Source organism: Malaya genurostris, chromosome 1 (genome assembly GCF_030247185.1).
Source record: "Malaya genurostris strain Urasoe2022 chromosome 1, Malgen_1.1, whole genome shotgun sequence".
NCBI lineage: Eukaryota > Metazoa > Arthropoda > Insecta > Diptera > Culicidae > Malaya > Malaya genurostris.
Genome location: NC_080570.1, coordinates 152858280 through 152883092, shown reverse-complemented (window position 1 = coordinate 152883092; position 24813 = coordinate 152858280). Strand labels below are relative to the sequence as shown.

At 35.5% G+C, this 24813-nt stretch overlaps 1 protein-coding gene across 6 annotated transcripts in view; it reads right to left on the bottom strand.

Moving 5' to 3' along the window:
* Positions 1 to 4393: 4393 nt before the first annotated feature.
* LOC131426203 (fasciclin-1) overlaps positions 4394 to 24813 on the bottom strand; it is a 467103-nt gene continuing 446683 nt past the window's right edge. For 4 of the 6 annotated variants that reach the window (XM_058588754.1, XM_058588756.1, XM_058588757.1 and 1 more), the window contains 2 exons: positions 13051 to 13083; positions 4394 to 12604 (listed from right to left, as the gene is read on the bottom strand). In XM_058588754.1, coding sequence (XP_058444737.1) covers positions 12396 to 12604; positions 13051 to 13083 — 242 coding nt within the window. In that variant the 3' untranslated portion in view covers positions 4394 to 12395. The remainder of the gene's footprint in view (positions 12605 to 13050; positions 13084 to 24813) is intronic. The other 2 variants (XM_058588755.1, XM_058588759.1) reach the window with 1 other exon arrangement.

Below are 24813 nucleotides of genomic sequence, written 5' to 3'. Positions count from 1 at the left end.
GTTCGGTAATTGCTGAACTGTCAAACAACTACCGTAAACTGTAAACCAAATGGATCTAGCTGATTGTTCGGTAAAAATTGTTTTTTGTTTTCCTTTGGTTAAAATTCTGGATTTTCGGATTTCAAAAAAACTACGCAAAAACGAATAAAGAAAATTCCAAATTTGTTTTATTCCACGAAAAAAGAGTCAAATGTTCCGGCTGACCGGAATTATGAGCGCCTTCCAAAACACTGAACAATCCGTCGAGTCCACCAGAAATTACCCTTCAGCGATTTGTGTAGGCAGCAAGTGGACAAGTTATACAAAATTATTTTCTGCCTATAAGTAAACAAAAAGCCTTTAATGGCTCTAATGTTTTAAAAACGTTAGATTTTTATTCAGGGTTAGCATTCTCACTAACTGGGACACCAGTGAATAATGGGTTGCCTATATATTTCCTGATGAAAACAAAACAATATGTAAGAACGATTCACACGAGGCATTAGCCAACTATCACCGGCTTGGAACGGTTACGGAGCGACAACATTAATTTTAAGCAATGCATATGAAGGGACACTACGTTAAGTTCGAGTACGTGAATAATATTCGACTCAAAACATATTAAATTATCTGAATCGTGTTAAATGCAGGCGTTTTCTGATGAAAAAAAATCTCATTTGCATTTGTGGTTGTAAATGAGCTGTCAGAAAAGTCGATAGTCCGGTACGTGTGTAATTTCCGGTAGAAAGAAAGCATTCAATTAAATTGAAGTCGAACGAAGATGATTGATCGTCTGAATCGTATTCTTACACGACTGCTAATTTCTGTGTGCTCGATCAACCCAATTGAAAGTGATATTATAAATGTCATCGTATTTTAGCTCACTTTATGAATGTGTTAATGCAAAATACAGGCGACTTACGCCATTTTATTACACTCCAGTTAGAGAAATGGACGATGCCAAGGTGGGTCTTCTGGATGGTTTCCAGCAAATTTCAACTGTTTTTGCTAGAATTCTAGGAAGAACTGGTCATTCACCAGTTGAAAACTGCAATATTTATATTGTTGTAATTTTTCTTTCGAATCTAACTAAAAATCAGCTTCTTGCTAAATCGGAAAAGAAAAGTCAAATCGACAATTCAGTTCGTTTTTTCTCACTTAATTTCAACAGACTCTCGAACCAATCGGCTGGAAGCGGAATTCATTCGGAATCAATTGTTGCATTGGAGTCCCCATCGATTCGTATTTCACATTTTATTAAGGGTAAACTAAGTTAACTTGTGTTGGTAATTTCTTCTGTACTACGTACATTTTATTTCGTCCGTATGTCATAAATCTATGTATTTATATATGCAGTGCAACCAGTTTATCAAAGTGGCTTGCACGATTGAGTTTCAAACAATCTTTTTTAACAATAATTTATTATTCTCAAATGAATGTTAAGGGGCGGGTAGGGTCTAACACTTTTGAAAAATCATTTGTTTTTTTCTTTGTATTTTATTATAGTAAAACAAAACATTTGTATTTTATTATAGTAAACAAAACTTACCAATTTATGGGGCTTTATCTTTGCCGATCTCATACTGCGAAGAAGAGCTCGGCACACAGGCCCAAGACTACTGCTTCGATTGACTTAAAAACTTGACAAAACATTCTTGAAATGTTTCATTATAACGTATTATAAAAGAAAATATATGATTTTTTGAAAATATTAGATCCCTTGAGTAATAAATTGTTTCCATTGATTCTATAAACAAAACACTTTAAACGCGTTTTTCTCGAAAGCAGGTTTTGAAAGTCCGTGTCCATCGTCATTCAAAAACTACTGCACCAATTTTTTATAAAATTTTGCACACACACAGTTACAAAATGGCGGATTTTTACGTGAAAAATCGCAGTTTTCACTTTTAACAACCACCAAAAAGTCAATAAAATTTAAAAAAAATCAAACAGAAACGTTGAGGTCTAAAAAAACTTCTACACTAACTATGCTGCTTTGATTTGTTGACTTCTGATTAGTCTGCGCTGAGATAGAGTGGACACCGCAAACTGTGATTTTTAGGAAGCGTACTCAAAAATACCTCTTCACTCATTTCTCAATATTGTTCCACGAAAAAATTACAAAATGTTGTTCGAATTATGCTTTTTATTATGCAAAACATTTGAATTTATTTTGTTGAGCGAACTTTGAATTTATTTTGTTGAGCGAACTCTGAAAAAAAATTGCAAAAATGATGATTTTTTTCATCATTCCGTATTATTCCATCCTGTTCTTTGTTATTCTAGTAGGGTAAGGTTTATGGTTGCCACCGTAATTTTTGACAGAAAGCAGATAGCATCATTCCGACAAATGTCATATGTGTGTGTGTTTGTGTGTGCGTAATAGCAAGCTTTTTTATAGAATCATAAATTGAAGAGCATCAATCGAAAAGGTGTGGATCTAGTGGATTAAATATTTATGAAATGAAATCGATCTATTTCGTGATTTATTACCGGATGCTATCCAATTTTTTTACTGCCAAAGTTTTTTTTTGTCATTTTCAAAATGTCTACCGATTTCAGTTACCAGCACCCGTTGTCAGTGATATGCAGAGATACAGAGAGAGAAAGCAAGCCAAACATCTAGCTACTCATACAGCAGATGCTCCGGCTACGAAAAAACGTGGAAGACCGGCCAAATCAACACCAAAGGCGCCATCATCCAAATCATCGGCCAAGAGAGCCAAGGTGAAGTCACCATCAGACAATGAAGTTTTGTCCAAAACACCTCCGAAAAGAATAAATTCCGTTTTTTCTTTGAATAATTGCAGTGTTTAATTATATTTTTCCATTTTAAGCGAAATTTCTTGAGGCGTGCCGGTAACCGAACATCTGTTTTGAAATGGTCAAAATTTATCACTTTACTAAATTGATAATAAAGTTTTTTCAATCAAATGAATCAACTTAGTTTCTTAATCAGTTGTTAGCTAGGGACTTTAGCTTTCCATTGATGTATATATGTCCGCATAATGTGCACTTTGTCAGAAGTTATAGGCTTAAAATAAAAGGGGTTCCGGTAACCGAACACTCTCCCCTATCATTCCATTGTGCTTATTATCATTCCAGTGAAAACAAACCACCCAAAGCTGTCAAAGATGTCTTGAAAAAAACTCGGTTAAAGCAGTTATGCCTTTCCCGACCCTCCGTGTATCGGTTTTAAAGTCACACACCAAAAAAAAATTGAACTTTACAGGTGACTTAATCGCTCATACGATGTAATTCATAAAGACCTAATTTGTCAAATGACGGAAAATCTCATTTGTAATGACTTAACGTTAGATGAGCTTGAATTTTACTGGTTACGACTGTAACTTGCGTTCTGCTAGCAGATGCGACTGTATGAATTCAAATGCACCTTTTACCAGCCAAGCAGATGTATGCTTCTGTGTCTCGGTCGATTAACAGACGTACTTGCGATCCAATGATTCTCGGTTCAAGTCGCGACGGTTGCTCTCTTAGCATTCTTTTTTTTATTTCAATGAATTTCATGTATGGAGTTTTAGACACAATATTAAATGTTCTTCCACGTAAATTTGCGTGAGCTGCGACGCTCCATTTATGTGCATCTAATAAGATGTAAAATCACAGGGTTTTTAAAGTGTGCAGTTCTCACAGTGAGAATGGAAAACAAAACTCTAAAATCGATGTGATTGAAGGTCAGGTCTCTAGCTTTTAATCTAACAATTCGCTCTCAATTAAAACAGGGTATCACCAATCGCTTGTAATAAAACAGATCGCTCTGCAACGGATTTCAAAACAAACCCAATGTTGAAATCGTTAAATTCAATCTGAACAAATACAATGGATGACTGTGAAAACACCGGAAAGCTAAAATCTGTCAACGATTTTTTTTATTCGGTTGGTGTTCCAAATTTATAGCGGTACGAATTCCCAGCATATATGTGACACTACAGGTTAGCTCGTTTCATTGGTGTTAGGTATCAATAAATTCCGATTAAACGACATCCCGTGTTGGAATTAGCACTTGCTAGACAATGCAAACGGACAACACCCGTATGAAATATGCAGGGAGGAAACCCCACAGAATTGAATGCAATTTTTCGCACACTTTTTGTTTCGGTTGATTTATTATTTATTCCACCGAAGAACAAGCCATTTATCAATTTTTCGCATTTGAAAAAGCACTTTGTAATAGTTGGTTCTCTCGTTTATTGATTTTTCGTTTGAACGTAAAAAATTTGCTTCACCTTTTTTTCGGATTGAAATTATAGTTGAATGTAATTTAAGGTCGCGAACACATACTGATCCGCAGAACTTTGTGAACTTAACCTACCATACTTGTGGCATTATTATCTAATTATCATGAATCAGAATTTCTTTTTACTGTTCTATCGATCCGTCAAACGAGCCCTAGTTTCATATATCAATCTTAGCTTTATGAATAGTTTATTATCGCTTCATTTGATTCACATAGTCTCCGGGTATGGATTATTTCCGCGCAATTCTGAATGTGTAAAGTTGTTAATGTGTGTGTGTGTGTCTTTTTTTTATGTTTTGTTTTGTTTTATCTACATCGAAATTCTAGTAAGCTACTGAGTTGGACTTACGTGATAATTTATACAATCACTTCCATACGAATTCGATACAGTTTATATTCATTTGTTTTGTTTTTTTCATCAACCCACTTTTCGTTTGTTCGTAACAATGGTTTTTTTAATTGAATTATTCTCATTACATCAACGATTTTACTATTGTTTTGTTTTTTTTTTTGCCATTCATTCCAGATATCGAAAAATTGGGTTCTGCTACATTTTGAACTAGAAAATGGATGAACCGTCGTGGTTTTTGTTTTATTTTTTAAGGTTTGTAATTAGCGCTTCCATAGTTTTTTTTTGTTTTTACACAATTCCGTATGCAATTCCTCAGCTTCTGGTGTCAACCGAGTGCGGTAGACCCGTGATTACAAGCAAACACCTTCTGATACTACTATAAAATTAATCTTTCGTTCCAATCGGCTAGGTTTTTGGTTTATTTCTATTAGACATAATATCGAAAATAGCACTGACTCAACTAACACGTGTACGTTTTAAAAATATATAGCTCTTAAACATACGTTCTTATGTGCTTCAGCGTCTACAGCATAAATATCAGCTTCTTCGCAATCTTCAGTAAATGCTCCAAATAATCTTAGCACAAAAAATACATAGATCTCATCACGATTTAATGAAATATAGAATATAGGAGTGATAGAAACAAAAGCGAATACGTCCCGAACAGCGCGGTGTATTCAAAATACCTTCCGTAGTTCGGTTTGTGTTCCTTCAATCAGGTTAAACTTTATCATCTGACATTAAAATAGCTCATGATTTAACCTTATTATCTTTCATATGAAAAGGCAATAAGTGTACTTAAACTACGTTACAAACAAATTTGTCACATTAATGATTTCGCTTTCGTTTTCTTTCTTATTACTGCTCATTTTAGTCGGTACTACCCTAACGAAAATCTCTAGAATGAGTCTATTTACTTGTACTAAATCTAATTTGGTTCGCAAATAGACGCCAATGTCCATTCCAGTTCCGTACGAGGGGGGATGGGGAAAACAGAGAGCATAGGTTTTCGGGAAGAAGGATAGACTTATAACATTGCAATAATTTTTTGTATCGATTCATCACTTTCTCCAATAAGGCACACTAACTGATTGAGGTTAGGTCAAATAAATGCTTCTTGATTTTTTCATCTTGATGTGGAGCAGGGACTTTCAATCGGTTAATTTTGAACTATCGAATAGCAGAACTAGTGAAGCACTTTTATTCAGTTAACAGTCATAAAGTCAGATCGGAATAAATTCCGCGTGGAATGATTGGCAGTATTGGACAGGACGGACATTGGCATACATTTGGTCGAATCGGTAGGGGAACTTTTGTTGGTGAAACGATTTGAGACAGAATTTCAAATTCGCTGGATTTTCGATGTTCGCCTTCGTTAGAAACAAAAAACAAAACTAAATTGATAGTTTGGGGTTTTCCAACCGTTACGACACAAATAAACTCAAGTTTATGATGGCTGACAGTTCAGTAGGAATGGTTTTCGCAGACTTTGTCTCATGGTTGCCTCAAGTTGCCTCAAGTTGAATCAATCGCAAAACCTGTTCGTTCCGAACCAAAAAGCGAACCACCATCGCGAGTATAAATTTGCCGATACCATCGTTCGAGCAAGCTTCACCGAACCAAGAAGCGATGCTTTAGTTTGTGTGAGCCTATCGTTACCAGTGCGGTAAAATATCATTTTTAATCGAATAATATCAGATGTGTGCGGTAAAATATCATTTTCAATCGAATAATATCAGATGAAAACTGAAATTTTGATATTCGAAATGTATTAGGTTTAAACTACTATGTATTGTGGATGCCACGGCGAAGAAAAACTTATGTATATTGCCTATGAAATAAACGTATTTATGAAAAAAAAAAAAAAAAAACTGAAATTTATCGCCACTGACCGTCAGCATGTCGATACAAATTCATTTGACTTTTGCTGTCATTTTCAAGTGAAGCTCCCAGAATTCATCATCAGTTGAATAATCGTACCTATAGTCATTTGTAGTTTTGCTTTGGCACTTGAAACTGACCAAATAGTCTAGCTGCTTTATTGTCTTCGCTGTTGGTAGTGAGTAAGTTCGAATGAATAGAATTATAAATGGAGTAAAGTTCGAAAAATGAAAACTGAAGAAGGAAACAATTTATTTATGTGTATTCTGTAATTTATATTTCAGCTACCTGACTATTATCTTGAACCAATTCGAATGTTTACATAAACCTCATTTGAATGCCGCTTTCACACTATCGAAAGAGATATTTTGTTACTGCAAGAGATCAACTGACGGTGGTTAAACTGAGCTTTGATTTGATGATATTTGATCAGAGTGTGGAATTTACTGCAGTAGAGAGATCGTCAGTGTGTTTCAAATTCGGTTTCAATTGAATTGAATGAAGTTTTATTACATTGATCGTTACTAGTATGTTCATGAACATCCGATTCGAGTACTATAGACTGTTTGCTTCGGATGAACCGAACTTTGTCAGCTGCGGCAGGTCGTTAAAGTGTTTGGATAGCTTAGCTGAGTATGGTAATTTTGGACATTTCCAGCAGCTCAATATAGAAAATTGTAAATATTTTGACTTATGAAAAGTCCATTTTTTAACTAATCGATGAATCAATAGTTAACAAAATTAAATTTCTCGGACATTTTTGGCGAGCGTAAGGTGGACATATATGAAAAATTGTGAAATTTTTGACTACTGCCAATTCGGTGATCCATTGATTGGTCAATCAATAAAAGTTCGTATTAAATTATTTTTTCTGTGAACGTAGGACGGCACTATATGAGAAATTGATCGTTTGATTTATTGTAAACTCGATACTCGATGTTTAAACAATATTAACAAATGTTTTTTTCTTGAACTTGTTAAAGATTATGTTACAACTGGCAAAATATTGAATCAAAATATGAAGAAACTTTTAAAAAATCGAGAAAAGATAATCTTACCGAGTGTACGTTTTACGATTATGCCCTCTTCCGACAGATATTGGAAATTTACTCCCAAAAACCTTCTGTACATTTTAGAAACAGTATCTATTATTTTTACGTTTCGTGTTTGACTCATCAGTGCAAAGCAGTTCAAATTGAACTGCTTATTGCTAAACTCGGCAGTTCAATTTGAACCGCTAAGCAGACGTAAAGTTTCTGCTACTTACAGAACATTTTTTGTTTTGCAACGAAGTGCAATGTCTTTTCTGACGTGCCGAACGAAAACGTGTTTTTGACTATTCGACTAACCTGCATCGGCCAGAAATAGTCGAAAGCACATTTTCGTTCGGCACGTCAGAAAAGACATTGCACTTCGTTGCAAAACAAAAAGTGTTCTGTAAGTAGCAGAAACTTTATGTCTGCTTAGCGGTGCAAATTGAACTGCCGAGTTTAGCAATAAGCAGTTCAATTTGAACTGCTCTGCACTGATTAGTCAAAGAAGAAACGTAAAAATAATAAAAACGGTTATGTGCCATAGCACAAAATTTGGCTAATCCCTAAATGAACAGTATCTAGTTTCAAGCAAACCATCTTCTGAGATGTTTCGTCAGCAATTATCTGATCTAGCACCATAGCGGTATTTTTTAGGTGTGTTGTAATACTCCGTCTATTTACAAATAAATCGTGCGCTGTCAGCAATAGATCAATTACTTTCCGGAGTCCTTCCCATTCGAGGGCTGCGAACGGTAATCCATGGATGCTGACTGGCTTAATTAGTGTCCACCTAGAAGACGTGATTTGCTTAACCGAACTTTTATCAACGGCTCAACGGCCACTTGATATAGCTGATACTTCTTTCGATGTTCCGAAATTTAGCGAAATTCGTATTCTTCTGACTGTTTATCTCTGAAGTGTCACTCAAAAATTTGTGATCGAAACTGTATACGAACAACGAGGTGTTAGAACACAACGTCGTTTTTTTTTTACTCCATCAAATAAAATCTGTGAGAAAAATCATTAGTATTTTCTTATTACAACAAAACGAAATAATACATCACACATTTCAATTGCATGGAATAGAAATTGTTTACAATGGTTAAAAACCATTGAAAATGTGGTAATAAGTTTCAAAGCTCAAGTCATGATTATAGCAGAACCACAGTAGGCATGTGCTTTGGATGCTTGCTTTTTTGCTTACGTCAAAGGTTTCAGAAAATCGGTTTTAATTCGGTCGTTCCGCTCTTTAAACTAGAATGACAGTTTACCAGTACCGGATGCTAAAGTTATGTAGAAATTAATAAAGATTCGCGCCAAGAATTTCTGTGCGCATCATATACATTCATCGATATCCATATATACAATCAAACTCACCTCCTTCGTGTTTTCCAAAATAACAGCTTAGTTGTTACTGGTTTTGGTCTTTTATTCGACTTAGTTTTAACAGTATTTTCTGCCATTTTCTTACAAATTGATGAAACTTTTTACACTTACACTGCTGTTGATATCGCATGCTTAAGCTCGGTGAACATTTTCGAGTAAAGCATATGCAAAAGCATCAGCGTTCGGCATTGCTTACGAGTCCTACTGAACTGTCACTGATGTTTGCTGTGACAATGAAAAAAGGAAGCAAAGCTTCCTACGATGGCATTTTAATAGCTGAACTTCATTTATACGCAAACGAGCTTGGCGAGAAAAATAAATCGCGGCAATTCTGATGTCATTTTTGCTGGACGCCCAAACCTAACCCATTTTCCACTCTAACTGCTGTCAAACCGTTTGTTTGAAGCTAGTTTCGAACCTAGTTTCAACGTTGTTGAACTGAAAACCGAATCAGTTTCAAACCTGATTTTAGTTCCAAGTGTTGCTAAGTGAGAATCCAACACAGTTTCGTGAAAAGTGTTTACTTGAGGAAACTACTCTAGATCAGTTTTAGTTTTCGCATGCGAAAACGACATAAAAGTGCCAATTTTGACGATTTCGTATGCAATGAATCGACTGCGAAGTCTGTCACTCAAAATAATAATCATGTTATAGTTACGTGGAAAGTTATGTGACTATTTTCCATCCTACTTTTCACGTAGATTTTAATGGACTGGCAATTAAAAACTGTTTAATGAATAATCCAGTAAAAGCTACGTGTTTCATAGGTAAAATATAATGTACTGCTCATATCACATTTACCTATCAGTTCATGTAAAATTTAGATACCAGAGAATTACTATTTTATATGCTGGTTGAAGTCAAAAGGGAGATAGATATTTATATAAATCTAGGAAATGAAAAATGCAAGAAAAATAAAGCATTTATTTCAGAAAATTAGCATAGAATTTTAACGGCTGAAAATAAAAAGCAACTAATAACGTCGTAGGATCTCAAATCGACAAGCCTCCAGAAATCGTTTTGTTGTCACTGCCATCCAACCGAAGCCAAAGTCGAGATCCGAGAACTCCCACAACACTACCAATGCAGGTTGAGTTCGCATTACATGGGTCCAATGTCTCTAGCTTCATACCGATTCTGAACTCGTTTTTCGGTAGACCAACGGCCTGTTTGAAGCATTCAACAGGAGCCGGCACACTTCCGGACTCACGCAGACACTCGGTCCAGTCGAACACATGGAAACTTTCATACTGGAATGGTCCGGTCGATGTAGTAAAAAATTGTGATTAAATAACATTTCTCGCACTTTGAGGGCCACTGTTCGCCATTTTCGAAATCGAGTTTTTCACACTGGAAATTCACGTAGATTGTTTGACGTTTGGTCGATTCACGTAAATCTTATGTGATGGCTCTATTCATTTTAGGGGATGTTCGTGTAACATTCATTTTCGTCACGTAAAATATTCAATTTGACATTTGAAACCAGTTTACGTGATTTTTCAAGTGAATCGAACGTGAATTTTTATTTGAGTGGTTGAAACCGAAGATCAAATTACACTAAAAGAAATGCTATACCAATTTTGGCTTTGCCAATTTTGACAAATGTCTGCGAAAATCTTTAAAAAAATCTGCAGCGAAAAAATCTTCAGATTTACAGATAAATCTGCAGATCTGGAATCTCTGAATATGGTTCAAACTCGCTATAAAAAAGGTACTCCACACAAGCATTGTTGCTAATCAAAGTACATATTCATTATGAAAACTATCTTGTCCTTTTACATGAAGTTATTTAATAAGCCAAAAATATCGTTCGAGCTCAATTGGACTAGACAAGCTGTTTTCTTAATCTTATCCTCGAAATATTCTTGTTCCTGTGATTCATTTGAATTTCTCTTTCCATATTTTATATATGCTTCAATCAGTTCGCTTGTAGCATCAGGTGTCACATCGCATTTATGAGAAGCTTTACCATCTACTTGTAATACAGTAAAACAAACCGGGAGTTGAAATGAGAAACTGCCTCCTACTTGCAAGAATTCTTGTTTCCCAGTCCCATTTCATTGCTTTTTGGTTTCACTTCAAAACAAACAATAACAGCGACAACGGAAATCCATGCGAATGGGAAACTTTATCGTACATCGTTTGCTGCATTCTTCGCGACATTCCTTTTGATTCAATTATCTCTAATCAATACCAAAAAAAAAAAAGAAAACGGATCCGCTCCGTAATTCATTTTTTCTTATCCTAGTTCCATACAGTACATAACGGTTATTCTACTGGCGATTCTAGAAAACACTCTCAGGCCATTCTAGAAAACACTCTCAGCATACTGAATTTTTTTTCCTGTGTATTCGCGAATGTCAGACAGTTAGATTATAATAAATAATGGAAAAAAGTAGAAGAAAAAACTCGCTAGCAAACTGGAATGGGAAGGGGATTTGTTATAAGGGAACCGGAAGAGTTCTTCCTCAAAATTAATATCAATATATTTTCTCACCAATTCCATTAATTTATCAGCGATTCGGACTTTTTTTTTCTACCTTTGCTATCTGGATTCATCATGGAGTGGACTGTGGACAGGGCGAGTTGTGATGATTTATTTTTTTTTGTTGTTGTCTCGACATGGATCCGAAATCGATCCGGAAATACTTTTTGACGCAGTCCATGTTTGAATGCAAGTAGAATCTATGCTAATTTAAGTTCTAATTTATATACGGTGAAAAGTACCTGTTTAAGATCCTGTTGTATTAATTCGATCGTCTGATTCAATATTTTTCGGCAGTATTTTGTCTTTAGTGTCATTGTGTGTGTTTGTGTGAGTGTGAGGATTCTAGAGATTCTATATTGTGAGCGGGAAAGCGCAAAAAAAAAACGATCCTCATGCCTACTGGTTTTTATTACTTATCCTAATGTTTGGTTTTCGTGGAGAAACCGTAGAAAAGCAACCTTCGATTGCCTTCGAGTGAAAATATGACCGACCGAGTAAGCTTCTGGTTTCGATTCTATTCTACTACTTTAAACGCGGTGATTCCGACACGACCGAAGCATCTCGGAGAAAATTTCTGACGTGAAAGATAGCAAGGAAAATATTTTCATTTCTCGGAACTGCAGCTCGGTCGGTTCATGTGGGTAGAGAAATGTTTGCCGAACGGTAGGGATTTCCCTCAATAGATGTCACTAGCTAAAACATAATCCACATCGTCATCATCTAATATTAGTCTTAGTTGTCGTCTTTTTTGCTTGTTTCCACGCTTCACAATTTCGGTCGCTACCATCATGCCAGTGAATGAGTGAACGAATTCCTAGAGGACCCCGGCAGAGTCTACGATGCTTGCTTGAATTGTCTATCTCCATGCCGTTGGAATCCTTTTACTTCTTCTTCTTCTTATTTTTGTAATTTTTCGACTTTTGTTGTTGTTGCTGTTGTTCATTCTCCGTTACACTTTCGAATATCTATAGTTAAACGAAGCTCCTAGCTAGCTACCATCCATCGGGCAGACCATCCTTAAAGGAATGCCATAGCCGCCAGCAGGATCGTGTTGGCCAACGTCAGCACGATGGTTCCGTAGCTGTTTCTGCTGGTCCCGCTGGTCGTGATGTCATGGTCCCGCACCAGTGGGCTGTCGATCACGTGAATTATACCGTTCGTGCACTCGACGTCCGGTCGGAACACCGGAATCCACTTGCCCGTCTCCTTCCACTGGATGAAGAATCCTACGGGATGGATTGGTAAAGGGTTTGCGATTAGTTTCTACTCGGCATGATTAACAATGTAAAACAAAAATGTGCTAGTCATTTTTTTGGGTATGTGTGAGTAATGTTGTACTTGTTTTTTTTTTTTGGCTATGATTGTTGTTTTTTCCCCCAAATACAATTTCCGTGGACACCCGTCTAAGTTTGACACGTAGCAATAACAATCGTAGGAATGTGATTTTGGGAACGCTTCAGCATCCACTGATTGTAGTTGTTGTGTGTTGCGTGCTTGTGTTTTAAGTACGATTCAGACGAGACGTTTCATAGACGGTCGCGTGTGAATTGTGCTTCAATAGGTGAAAAATTGTAAAAAGAAAAACTGGTTTCCGTTGGAATAATTTGGACAGTTGTTGTTGTGCCATGTGTATGAAGTGTAATTCTAAACACACAACAACATCAACACTCACCGGACTGCAACGAACTCGAATAGTCGTCTTCGGCTGGTTTCAAACAAAACAAAAACGTGACATAGTTATGGATGAGAATGAGTATTAAACGTTTTGATTTGAGGTGAACATTTTTTGTTTGGTTTCGATGACAACGTTATTCGTTGTCAAAGGTTTAGCGCATCCGGATCAGTAAGTCGTAATAAGGTTTTAACAACATTGTTGCTACATTTAAGATATAGAGCCCAATAGCAGTCCCAATAATTTGGGAGTGGGTCATTTTGCCGAAAGCCATTTCGCCGAAAGTCGTTTCACCGGAAGGATCATTTCACCGAAAGGGCATTTCGCCGCAAGGGTAATTTCGAATACATCATATTATTTTTTTTGTCTCCTAGATAATTGACTCGTTTGCCCAGACTAGTGGAGGTTTGACAGCACACGAACCAAAACGATGTGGCAAAGCCCCATTGAATTTTTTTTTATTTTCACTCAGTAAACGGAAAATACCACAAACACATAGATGGTAGATGGTAGATACACCTATGCAAATGCTTTGATGCTTAGTAGCTAATAAAGTCAACAAGTTTTCTTGGGAACTCCGTTTTCAGGTTCATAAATCGATCTTTATTCAAGAGTATACGAATCAATATTCATTCAAGAAATTTCATTGTAGGGCAACAAAAAGAGCACGCTATCATCGTTCATTTGTCTTTATTTTAAATCAATTCCAATTACGATATTAAGACAATTGCCGGATTCGGCGAAATAGCATTCGGCGAAAAAACCGTTTCGTCGAAATGGCATTCGCCGATGTGGCTTGCGGCGAAATGACCCCGATCCCTATGAATTAGTAAATTTAAAGAGAGAACACACAAAAAAAATGCATTTTACTTAGGATTACCTAATTTTTTAAATTTCAGTTTCCAACAGGAATACAACCTCCTTGGCTTCTTGATGCATAAATAACTACTGAAATAAAAAACGATCTGACGCTGGTTTTGAAGTGACTAAGAAATAATCATTTGATTACATTTCGAGATTTAGGCTAGACGAAAAGACGCACAGTGGTCCAAAACTGGAAAACGCTTCTTTTGAAAGTGGCACCTTAATTTTTGTCAAGGGGGTAGCACCAATTTCGAATAAAAATATTTTTTTTTTCACAAAAAATATTTTTTTTTCTATCTAATTTTGAAACTTTATTTTAAAAACAATTTTTTTGGATTTATCTACGTAGAATCTACCTCTATTATCTAAGTATCTACTACAAAGTGCGCGTAAACACGCATAAACATGCTTATGCTTGCACGCGCAACTTAAGCAAATTTTTGGTATTTTTATTTTGTTTACTTTTTTTTGTACCGTTTATCTTTCATATGCATGATCGAAATCATTGATGCACAAAGTACAATGCTATGCGAACTAACTTGTTTGCGAATTATTATTATGTCATATTTGAGAATATCTGCAAAAGTGGCATCCCTGAATGTACCTTAGCCTACTGAGTGAGAGGTGAGATTTCTTATTGGCAACGGCTCATTCAATCTGTTAAAGAACGATAAATACACATTTGGAAAAACGAGCAAAAGCTCATGCACACATTTCTTCTCATTTATAACTCGCTCTTCAAGAGCCGAAAATCCGTTCAGCTTGTAGCTTGTTTCCACCTTACCAGCAGAGATGCGAGGTAATTTTTTAAAAAATCCGTGATCAAGCCAAAAACCTGTCTGTGCAAAATCTGTGCACGTTTCCCCGTTTCCATAATAACTAATCGGAATCATTTCGGTAAGCAAAAAAAAAAGGTCTCACTAACGCTCTGTAATTTTTGGTGCTAAACTGTGATCAATTTCAAAAATCTGTGATCGATTTTAGAATCTGTGTAAATCTGTGACCATTTTCAAAAATCTGTACCATTTTTTAAATCTGTGCAAAAGGTTGAAAATCAGTGGAACACAGATTAATCTGTGAACCTGGCATCCCTGCTTACCAGTGCGGTGAACTGGTGAGCTGCGGTTCTTTTGAAAAGAGCTGTGAGGTGTCAGCTCATTTTAAACATTCGATTCACTGGAATAGCTCAGGAACGAATCGCCCATCTCTACGCTCACTGCAAAAGTGAGTTACAGAAATAGCAGACGCGTGACACCCTCCGTTTCTTAATCATAAGAAATAAGTCACACGAATAGTACTCAGGATATTCTTATTATTAAATAAATTGGATTAGGAATATAATTTCCTAAAAGTATTATAAAAGTTTGCTGCATTAAGTTGCATATTTCGCTTCGGTACAAGGTTTCCTAGGTAAAAATAGGTAAAATGATGTATAGCATTTTAAGAAAAGAATAAACCTATGCATTACCTTCTACAAAATTATGGGATTTTATATTTTCTACAATTATTCCAAACAAAATATGTAAAAAAATAACTTGAAACAAGTTATGATTAGAAAACTAGTTTTAAGGGGGTTGTCATAATTCAATAACTAAAACTAACTTTGGAATGGCCTAAAAAAAAAGTTCCATCGAGTTCCACTTAGATATTTTTTATAGTATTGGGCATATCTTTTCCTAAAAATTTTGTAAAAATCAGCTGCATAAAGTGGCATATTTCGCTTCGGTGTAAGGTTTTATCATAGGTAAAGAAAAAGTAAAATGTTGTATAACTTTGCCAGGAAACAACGAACCTCTGCACTACCTTCAACAAAAATATGGGAATTTTTATTTTCTTCAATTATTCCAAACAAAGTATGCATAAAAAAATAACTTGAAACAAGTTATGAATAAAAAATTAATTTTAAGGGGGTTACCACAAAAACGCTTTGTATATCCGAAACGGTGCGACCAAATATATTATATATCAATATGGATCACTCTTGCGATTCACGAGGGACATCACAGTAAAGTGCGGTGGTAAAAAAGGTTACTAATACACTATAAATTTTTTAATGCACATATGACAGTTTTCCTAATCAGTACACTGAACCAAACAACTCCAAATATATGGTATATTTCTTGATATACACTGCACGAAAAAATAAGGTGTAAATACGGTTTAGAATAGTAATCTGATACTAACTCGGATGAGAACATTTTGTTTTCATAAAAATCTCTATTATTATATAAATATATGTGAAATGTGCACACAGAACTAAACAAATTATTATTAATGTTAGTTCCAGAATTTTATCAACATTTCTGAAGTATGTACTACAATTTCTTGATTTAAAAAATAACAGTTACGGTGATAGATATATACAGTATCAGGTTTCTATTAGTCCAATTTTGGAATGGAATGAAATTCAATTACTTTTTACAAAATAAATGTCGATATTACAAATTTTGACTAAAAGTTTTAACTAATCGCAAAACAGTTCACAGCATGGGGCAGATCAATTAGTATATGCACTTTTAATTCATAGACAATTTATAAAAATGACCATTTTCTTTTACATTCTAACTTTACCTGAGAAAAGATAATGTGCAGCAAATTTAAATTCAATGTCATGAACGCAATGAAAAAAATATCGCGATCAAAGTAACTTGTAATACATCGTTCATTTAATTTTAATTTTGTTCTATATATCAGAAGTGATCTGCCAAACATTGCCTTCACTGCCTATGGGTTTCGTCTTTTCGGCATTATTATACCATTCATGAGCAAAGTTAAATATTACTTCATAACTCTTGAAAGTGAAGACGATAGGTCTAAGCATAATTCTTATAGGCGATCGTTACTTTCGTCAGAAAAAAAGGGCGGGTGGGTAATGTCAGAGACATAACTGGATGTCGTGAATACGAAAACAACTGACATGTTCCCTAACACTTCCGAATATCAATTAGTTGATCAATTGTATGAATTATGCAAGCATTCCCCTTTGCACATTTTTCGCAAAAACAAAGAAGGCTTCACTTTTTGTTGAGAGGCTTGTTTCTACCTGATTTCGTTTGTAGCTTTTTCACTAATGGGCGGTCCTAACGGCTATAAAAATAGCCGCATTCAGAATTTTAATGTTGATTATTTCATTTCAGATTTGCATAATTTATTGAAACAAACTATCAATATGCTGAAGGGACTCGTTTCTAGCATTCAGAAAGGTCAAATTGCGTAATTCTCTACGACATTAAACTCTGGAACATTTTTCGCAAAAACAAAGAAGGCTTCACTTGATCTCGTTTACTGTGAGTTTCACACAGTGAAATGTGCACAAATCTAACCAAACTGTTCTAGATTTGCAGTAAACTGAGGATATTTCCCTACGATTTGCGAACAACAAATCCTAATAGTTCTTTAGAAAACTTTTAGAGCCATTAGAACGGCTGATTTTGTGCAATGCTCTCCACCGTTGTTTTTTTTTTCCAATGCTAATGACTGGCAGCTGTGACGTAATCGCTCTTGTCGAAAGCGAAACTAGCTGTGCAGACGACACAAAACACATCTGCTCGCAGTGGCGATAGAATCCAAACTGATTGAATTTTTGTTAAGAGATTTCCTTTTATGTGATTTCGTTTGTAGCTTTTTCACTAATGGGCGGTCCTAACGGCTATAAAAATAGCCGCATTCAGAATTTTAATGTTGATTATTTCATTTCAGATTTGCATAATTTATTGAAACAAACTATCAATATGCTGAAGGGACTCGTTTCTAGCATTCAAAAAGGTCAAATTGCGTAATTCTCTACGACATTAAACTCTGGAAGATTTTTCGCAAAAACAAAGAAGGCTTCACTTGATCTCGTTTACTGTGAGTTTCACACAGCGAAATGTGCACAAATCTAACCAAACTGTTCTAGATTTGCAGTAAACTGAGGATATTTCCCTACGATTTGCGAACAACAAATCCTAATAGTTCTTTAGAAAACTTTTAGAGCCATTAGAACGGCTGATTTTGTGCAATGCTCTCCACCGTTGTTTTTTCACCAATGCTAATGACTGGCAGCTGTGACGTAATCGTTCTTGTCGAAAGCGAAACTAGCTGTGCAGACGACACAAAACACATCTGCTCGCAGTGGCGATACAATCCAAACTGATTCAAGTTTTGTTGAGAGGCTTGTTTCTACCTGTTTTCGTTTGTAGCCTTTTCACTAATGGGCGGTCCTAACGGCTATAAAAATAGCCGCATACAGAATTTTAATGTCGATTATATAATTTCGGATTTGCATAATTTATTGAAAGAAACTATCAATATGCTGTAGAGATTCGTTTCCAGCATTCAGAAGAGTCAAATTGCGTAATTCTCTACGACATTAAACTCTGGAACATTTTTCACGAAAAAAGGCTTCACTTGATCTCGATTACTGTGAATTTCACACAGCGAAAAGTGCACAAATCTAACCAAACTGTTCTAGATTTGCACTAAACTGAGGATATTTCCTTTCGATTTGCGAACAACAAATCCTAATAGTTCTTTAGAAAATTTTTAGAGCCATTAGAACGGCTGATTTTGTGCAATGCTCTCCACCGTTTTTTTTCCAATGCTAATGACTGGCAGCTGTGACGTAATCGCTCTTGTCGAAAGCGAAACTAGCTGTGCAGACGACACAAAACACATCTGCTCGCAGTGGCGATAGAATCCAAACTGATTGAATTTTTGTTAAGAGATTTCCTTTTATGTGATTTCGTTTGTAGCTTTTTCACTAATGGGCGGTTCTAACGGCTATAAAAATAGCCGCATACAGAATTTTAATGTCGATTATTTCATTTCGGATTTGCATAATTCATTGAAAGAAACTATCAATATGTTGTAGGGATTCGTTTCTAGCATTCACAAGGACCAAATTGAGGAACTCACTGCGATATTCACCACTTTTCGGAACATTTTTCCCGGACGATTTGTTGTACAGCAGCAGATATTTTGTTCTCTTCCTTAGAACGCGTTCTGATTGGCTGGTGTTGACATGGATCAAATGAGACAGGTTTTTCAATAGTGTACTATTGAAATACTTCAATGCTTTTGCTATACACGTTTAAATTGAAAAATTTCGATTCTATTGGTAGTTAGATTATATAAATCCTTTCACAGATCACTGAGCTATGAGCTTTAAAAATACGAGAAAGGCAAACGCGCCTTATGAATTATCCTCTTTGATACTCGTTTATACCAAACATTTCAGAAAAGTTTAATTTTGAATTATTTGAGACTATGTCACAAAACTGAAAATTTTATCATAAAATTGTGATCATATTTCCGATGGCATGTCGCAAGAGTTATGTTGATTCATTAGATACAACAATAGATATTCACGATCAAAAACTTATCACTCTCTCAGAGGGTAAATTTTGAAAAGGCACCCCATAGTAAAGTAAGTCGTATTCACGACAAAAAACACATTGAAATATGAAAATGTTCACACCACTATGTAGGCATCATGCTCAATTATTTTTGACATTTCACTTCTGGGTGCACGCTAAACGCAAACTATTAAACATGACTGAACTAATAGCCTTTGCCGTCACGAGATGGTGTTACTGGGATGTCTTTTTCGATTTGTATTGAATTCGTTAAAGTGATCCATATTGATATATAATATATTTGGTGCGACCTACACTTTTGGTATGTTTGACAAAGTAAATTATTTTTAATAGTTCTAGAAGTTTGTCGAAGAAAAAAAAATTTCTATCTCTTCAGAAAAAAAAGTTATGGTTATATTTTTTGTCAAAGTAGGCCATGAACAATTAGGGATAGAATCAAATTACGCGGTATATATTTGTAAATAATTTCTTAAAAGCAACTATATGCATTAAAAGAACGGTTTGGCAGCTACTGATTTATGTCCACGTTTTTATTGATTCGAACCACTGTGAGACGGTTGGAATCGATTGATAGTTTAATGTTTTGGAAGTAGTTGAAAAAATAATAAAAAAGCAATTTTTACCATGTTTATTTTGTTATGAGGCAGTCACAGACATGACTAACTTCAAACATTTCGGCTTAGATGAAACTTTACACACATCTTGAGTAAGGTAAACCATTTGTTTTGCTCGTATGGGGAGTTCGAGTTAACCTCAAATTTGTTTTTAACGGACGAATGTTTTCTGTAAGTACTTCCTTCTAAACCAGTAAATTAAAAGCTACTAAAAGTAAAAAGTAAGTTGATGAGCGAAATAGTAGAAATGAAAATTGGCAAAGCTTCTGGGGTACTTTTTTCGCAAACTGTCATTTTTACTATTTCACTCATAAATTTTTCTCCAGACTGTTTTCTCGTTGGCTATTGATAAAAGTAAAAACTAAGTTCAAGACGACTCATACGTCTTACTAAGAGAATAAATAAAACACCAAACCGGGAAAAATTGATAACGGAAACCGATCGGAAACTGTTTAAACAATTATCATTTCACAAGAAATCGATGCAAGTTTCACATTGAACATTTCAGATAACTGAATCGGGAGACAGTCACAGTTGCAGTAAATTTCTAGGGCCATTAAATAGCCAGACCAACAAGTGCGAATACTTTTACAATCTGCTTTGAAAATTTCGTACTTTTTGTGTCGTACACTATATGAAGGTTGGACATTTTTGTCTTTTATTATTCTGGAAGAGGGATCCGGGTGTAATTCAATTAGTTACACCCGAATTAATGTTCGACCGGTTCAGTCACGGTTAGTTTGTTCGTTTATAAGCTGAAAAGACCTTTTTTACGCACACAGCGTGCTTCGTTCGTAGAAGCGCTGTTGTGTTTTCTTCTTTCGTACCACCGCATATACGTACCGGTACGCTTTATAAGACGGTTTGACATTTTGGACACTCATCGCCTTGTAATTTTAGAACCGGAAGTCAGATCCGGATGAAATTCAAGAGTTACGTATGAAATCATAAGACCTTTCATTTAAAACTAAGTTTCCGGTGCTTCTGGAATCGAAAACCGGGGACTGGTATTGGTCTTCAACTGATAAGACCTATCGATTGGAACTTATTTGATCCCCCAGCAACCCCATTATTCCGTGTTTTACATCACTGCTCTGTATATCTGCTTGGAATGTTCAACACTCTTGAACCTGTGATTCCGGAACAGGAAGTCAGACCCAGATGAAATTCAAAAGTTTTGTATGGGACCGATCATAAGGCCATTAATTTAAATCTAAGTCGCGCCATCTCTGAGAAAAGTAAGTAATTTGAATTTGAAGTTTTTACACAATTCATCCTGTAATTCCGGAACCGGAAGTCAGCTACTGTGCATTTTCATCCGGATCCTACATCCGGTTCAGAAATCACAGGGCAATGAGTGTTAAAACTTTCAGACCGTCACATAAAATGACGATGTAAAACCGGTACGCAGCGGCACGTATTGGTACGGAAGAAGAAAACACAACAGCCTTGGCGAATAGGGATGTAGAAATATCTGGGGCAAAAACATAAAAAAATTCGAGGGGTGGGTATATCGTGATGCGAGAAATAAAAATCATTCAACATCTTATTCACCATCAACATTTCAAAATTCTTAAAAACATTCCAAATTCACTATCTTTAAAACATTTCTAGAATTTTAACGGTCATTTAGGGGATATTCTATGTTTGTGCATAACAGGTTATGTCAAACAGTTATGCCACCTAGCAGTTCAACATAAACCGCTAAGCAGCCGGAAAGTTAATACTAATTTCAAAACACAGAAAAGTTGACTTGTAATCATTTGAGAACTTGAAAATAATCCATAAATTTATGCTAAGTACACATACACATTTGTACATTTTTACTCATCAGTATGTTAGCATATTATATTGAACTGATAACTAGATTAGGAGTTCAATATAAATGGATAAGCCGAATGATGAAATATTTTTAATGATAATGTTTAAATTTGTCCTGATTTTAATTATAGACCTTTGGTGAAATCAGTTTTGTAACGAAAATAAAAAATGCAACTCAAGCAAACCATTCACTCTCTCTATCTATCAATCTCTCTGTCTAGTGGTCAATTACTGCAGATAAAAATATCCTAAATGGAATGAAATCACAGAACAATTAAAATGCCATTTACTGCATAAACGGCCAACGTCGGAATATGCACTCATCAGCCTGGAGCAAACATCCACATAATGCAGTCACGTTGTTTTAGCATCCCATTTTCCGACCGAAGCCCCCAACCAGATGATGCAATTTTGTACTGTTCTGCTTACGAAAAAGCTCATTTGAACGGGATTAAAACTAGGCAAACATGTTTGCTTTTTCTCTCTCTCTCTCTCAAACAGAGCAATGTTTATCCCGAGGAGGGCATCGGGCATCAAACAGAATGCATATTAAAGCTCTATCAGCTTTGCTGAATTCTTTTTTTTTGTGCATTGTGTAATGTTTCTTTCTCCGTCACGCAGTGAAATCAGGACGAGTTTGGTTTATTGCATGTATGCTAGAAGGGAAAATCGATATCGGCTTGTGGGGCGGTGGATTGTGCCCAGTAAGTAGTCAACTGTCACGGGGAAACCCGGGGGTAAACGAACCGGTTGGAGTCTGTTGAAAATGATGAGCGGGTTTTTTTTGGGAACAAATCATAACTATCCTGAATCATTCAGGGGTTAGCCTAATTTTGTGCTAGGGCGAGTAGAAATGTCACAGAAAAAACAAAGCTTTGAATGATAAATCTGGAAAATGCTCCGAGAGGCGAGTTAATTAGGGAAATTTTGCATAATATGAGTATTGAAAGATGATGCATTCAAACGTTTGAACTAAACTTATACAGTGGGTTCTAAATCACACCAATACGTAAATGTGCTGGTAAGGATAAAAAAACACAACACCGCATTTACGAACAATGCTCAACAATGATGTGATTAATAATAGTTATAATGATAAAAAAACGTTCTTAATCCACCTAGCAGTAAGTTTATAGTACATTTTTGTATCAATCCGCATGTGATTTTGGCTTGAATATTCTTCAGTGTTTTTAGGTTTCAAGGAGTTAATGACCGTCGCTTCAAATTCCAATTTGAAATTTCAAGCACTCATTTCTCTCTGTAATTTCTGTACAGCAAGTCGGATCGAGAAGAAAAACTGTATAAAACCATAACATTATTCCTTTGAATCTAAACGTGTGACACTCAATTAGGCATTCCATGAGATGTCGAAATGAGCTTCAATTTAGTATTTTGGTCATTATTTACGATACTTCCAGAACCGGAATTCAGGGACCAGCATAACCTAGAACGATTCGTATGGCGATGAATTAATATGACGAATAAGTTGGAATAGTTTTGTGCTCAACTTTGAAGATTTTCTGGTATCGTCATCTAAAATGACGATTGGAATTTTAAAAACTCATCATCCTGAAATTCCGAATTAAGTTTACTTGGTTATCGAATGTCAAAATCTGCAAACCCGACAAAACCTAATTACACTAATCAACATGTAACGGAAGTCGGATTTGATTACAACACAGAAAGCTATGGGATCAGACTTTCCATTTGAATCTTAGATGGATGAAATCGGTCCAGCCATCTACGAGAAAAATAAGTAACATTATATTCATTTCGTTACACATATCATCCTGTAGTTTCGGAACCAGAAGTCGGATCCAAATTATATTCAGGAACCGTATATGGGAGCATAGGACTTTTCATATGCATCTAAGTTTTTAGAAAACGGATAAGCCATCGCCGGAAAATTGAGTGCAATTATTTGTCATACCGACATTTGCTAATCTCGACGAACTGATTCGAATAATATATGGATGTAAGAAGTTATGTTCTTCCGGAATTTATTGCTGTAAACAGTGCAAATCAATGTAAATATGAAATTGTTTTGAGTTCAAAAATACTGCCATCTTTCCAAGAACGTATGTCATATTCGAACAATTATGTTGCCAAAAAACGAACCGTGCTAAAATCGAATCGAGGCAAACAGTACTAAAAATTGTGTTTCATTTCCATCATATAAAGCGAACTTATATCAAGATAATAGTTAATTTTACTACCATTGCTTATTTAGGCATTATTTTGTTATTGAACTGGCAAACTAGTGCTTCAGTTTGGTATAATAGCTTGTTTGGCTTGTATTCCGAAATTTAGGATGTAGGAATTTATGTAGGCATAAGACTAACGTATTCAGTTTAGTCACTGTATTCTACGTTTCAATGTTATTGTGCTATTGTTTTGGTATTGGAAATACCTCAATTACATATTACATTGCTCATGCGGGTGAAAATTCTACGTATTGTGCTTAGTTATATTAGCTCTTGATTCAACCTCACGAATATCACTTTCAGTTCTTTTGCTAGTAGGAGACAAGGGCCATAATAAGGTATGCTTTAACTATTAAGCGCTCAAAACTCCTACTGCTGGAATAAAAAGAAAAAGTCGTTTATACAGAAATGTCGAAATCTCTGTTGAAAATGGACGAATTTTAACAATCTATGACTTGTTGGATATTTTGTTTACTAGGACAAGTGTGACAGATATTGTCAGAAAACTGATATTTTGACATAAAATTTCGTATAACTTGATAAGTAAACATCCGATCCTGAAAACAATAGTTCAATAGTTAAGGCCGACGAGGAGACCTTCCATTGGCGACTAGTTTGATCGAAATCGCTCCAATTATCTCTGAGTTCTGGAGGTCTTTGTTAACAACAACACATACACACACGGACATTTGCTCAGTTCGCCGAACTGAGTCGGTTGATATATGACCCTCGACCGTCCAGACCTCAGAAGTTTTTGGTAAAGTTGGAGCGAATTCTGTACCTATTTTTTATATAATTAAAAATAAGGAAAAATCATATGTTTAATAGCATTGGCAAAGCTATTGTCGTTCTTTCTATTTTGACATTTGCACATTGAATTTTACAATAACATTAACAACATTT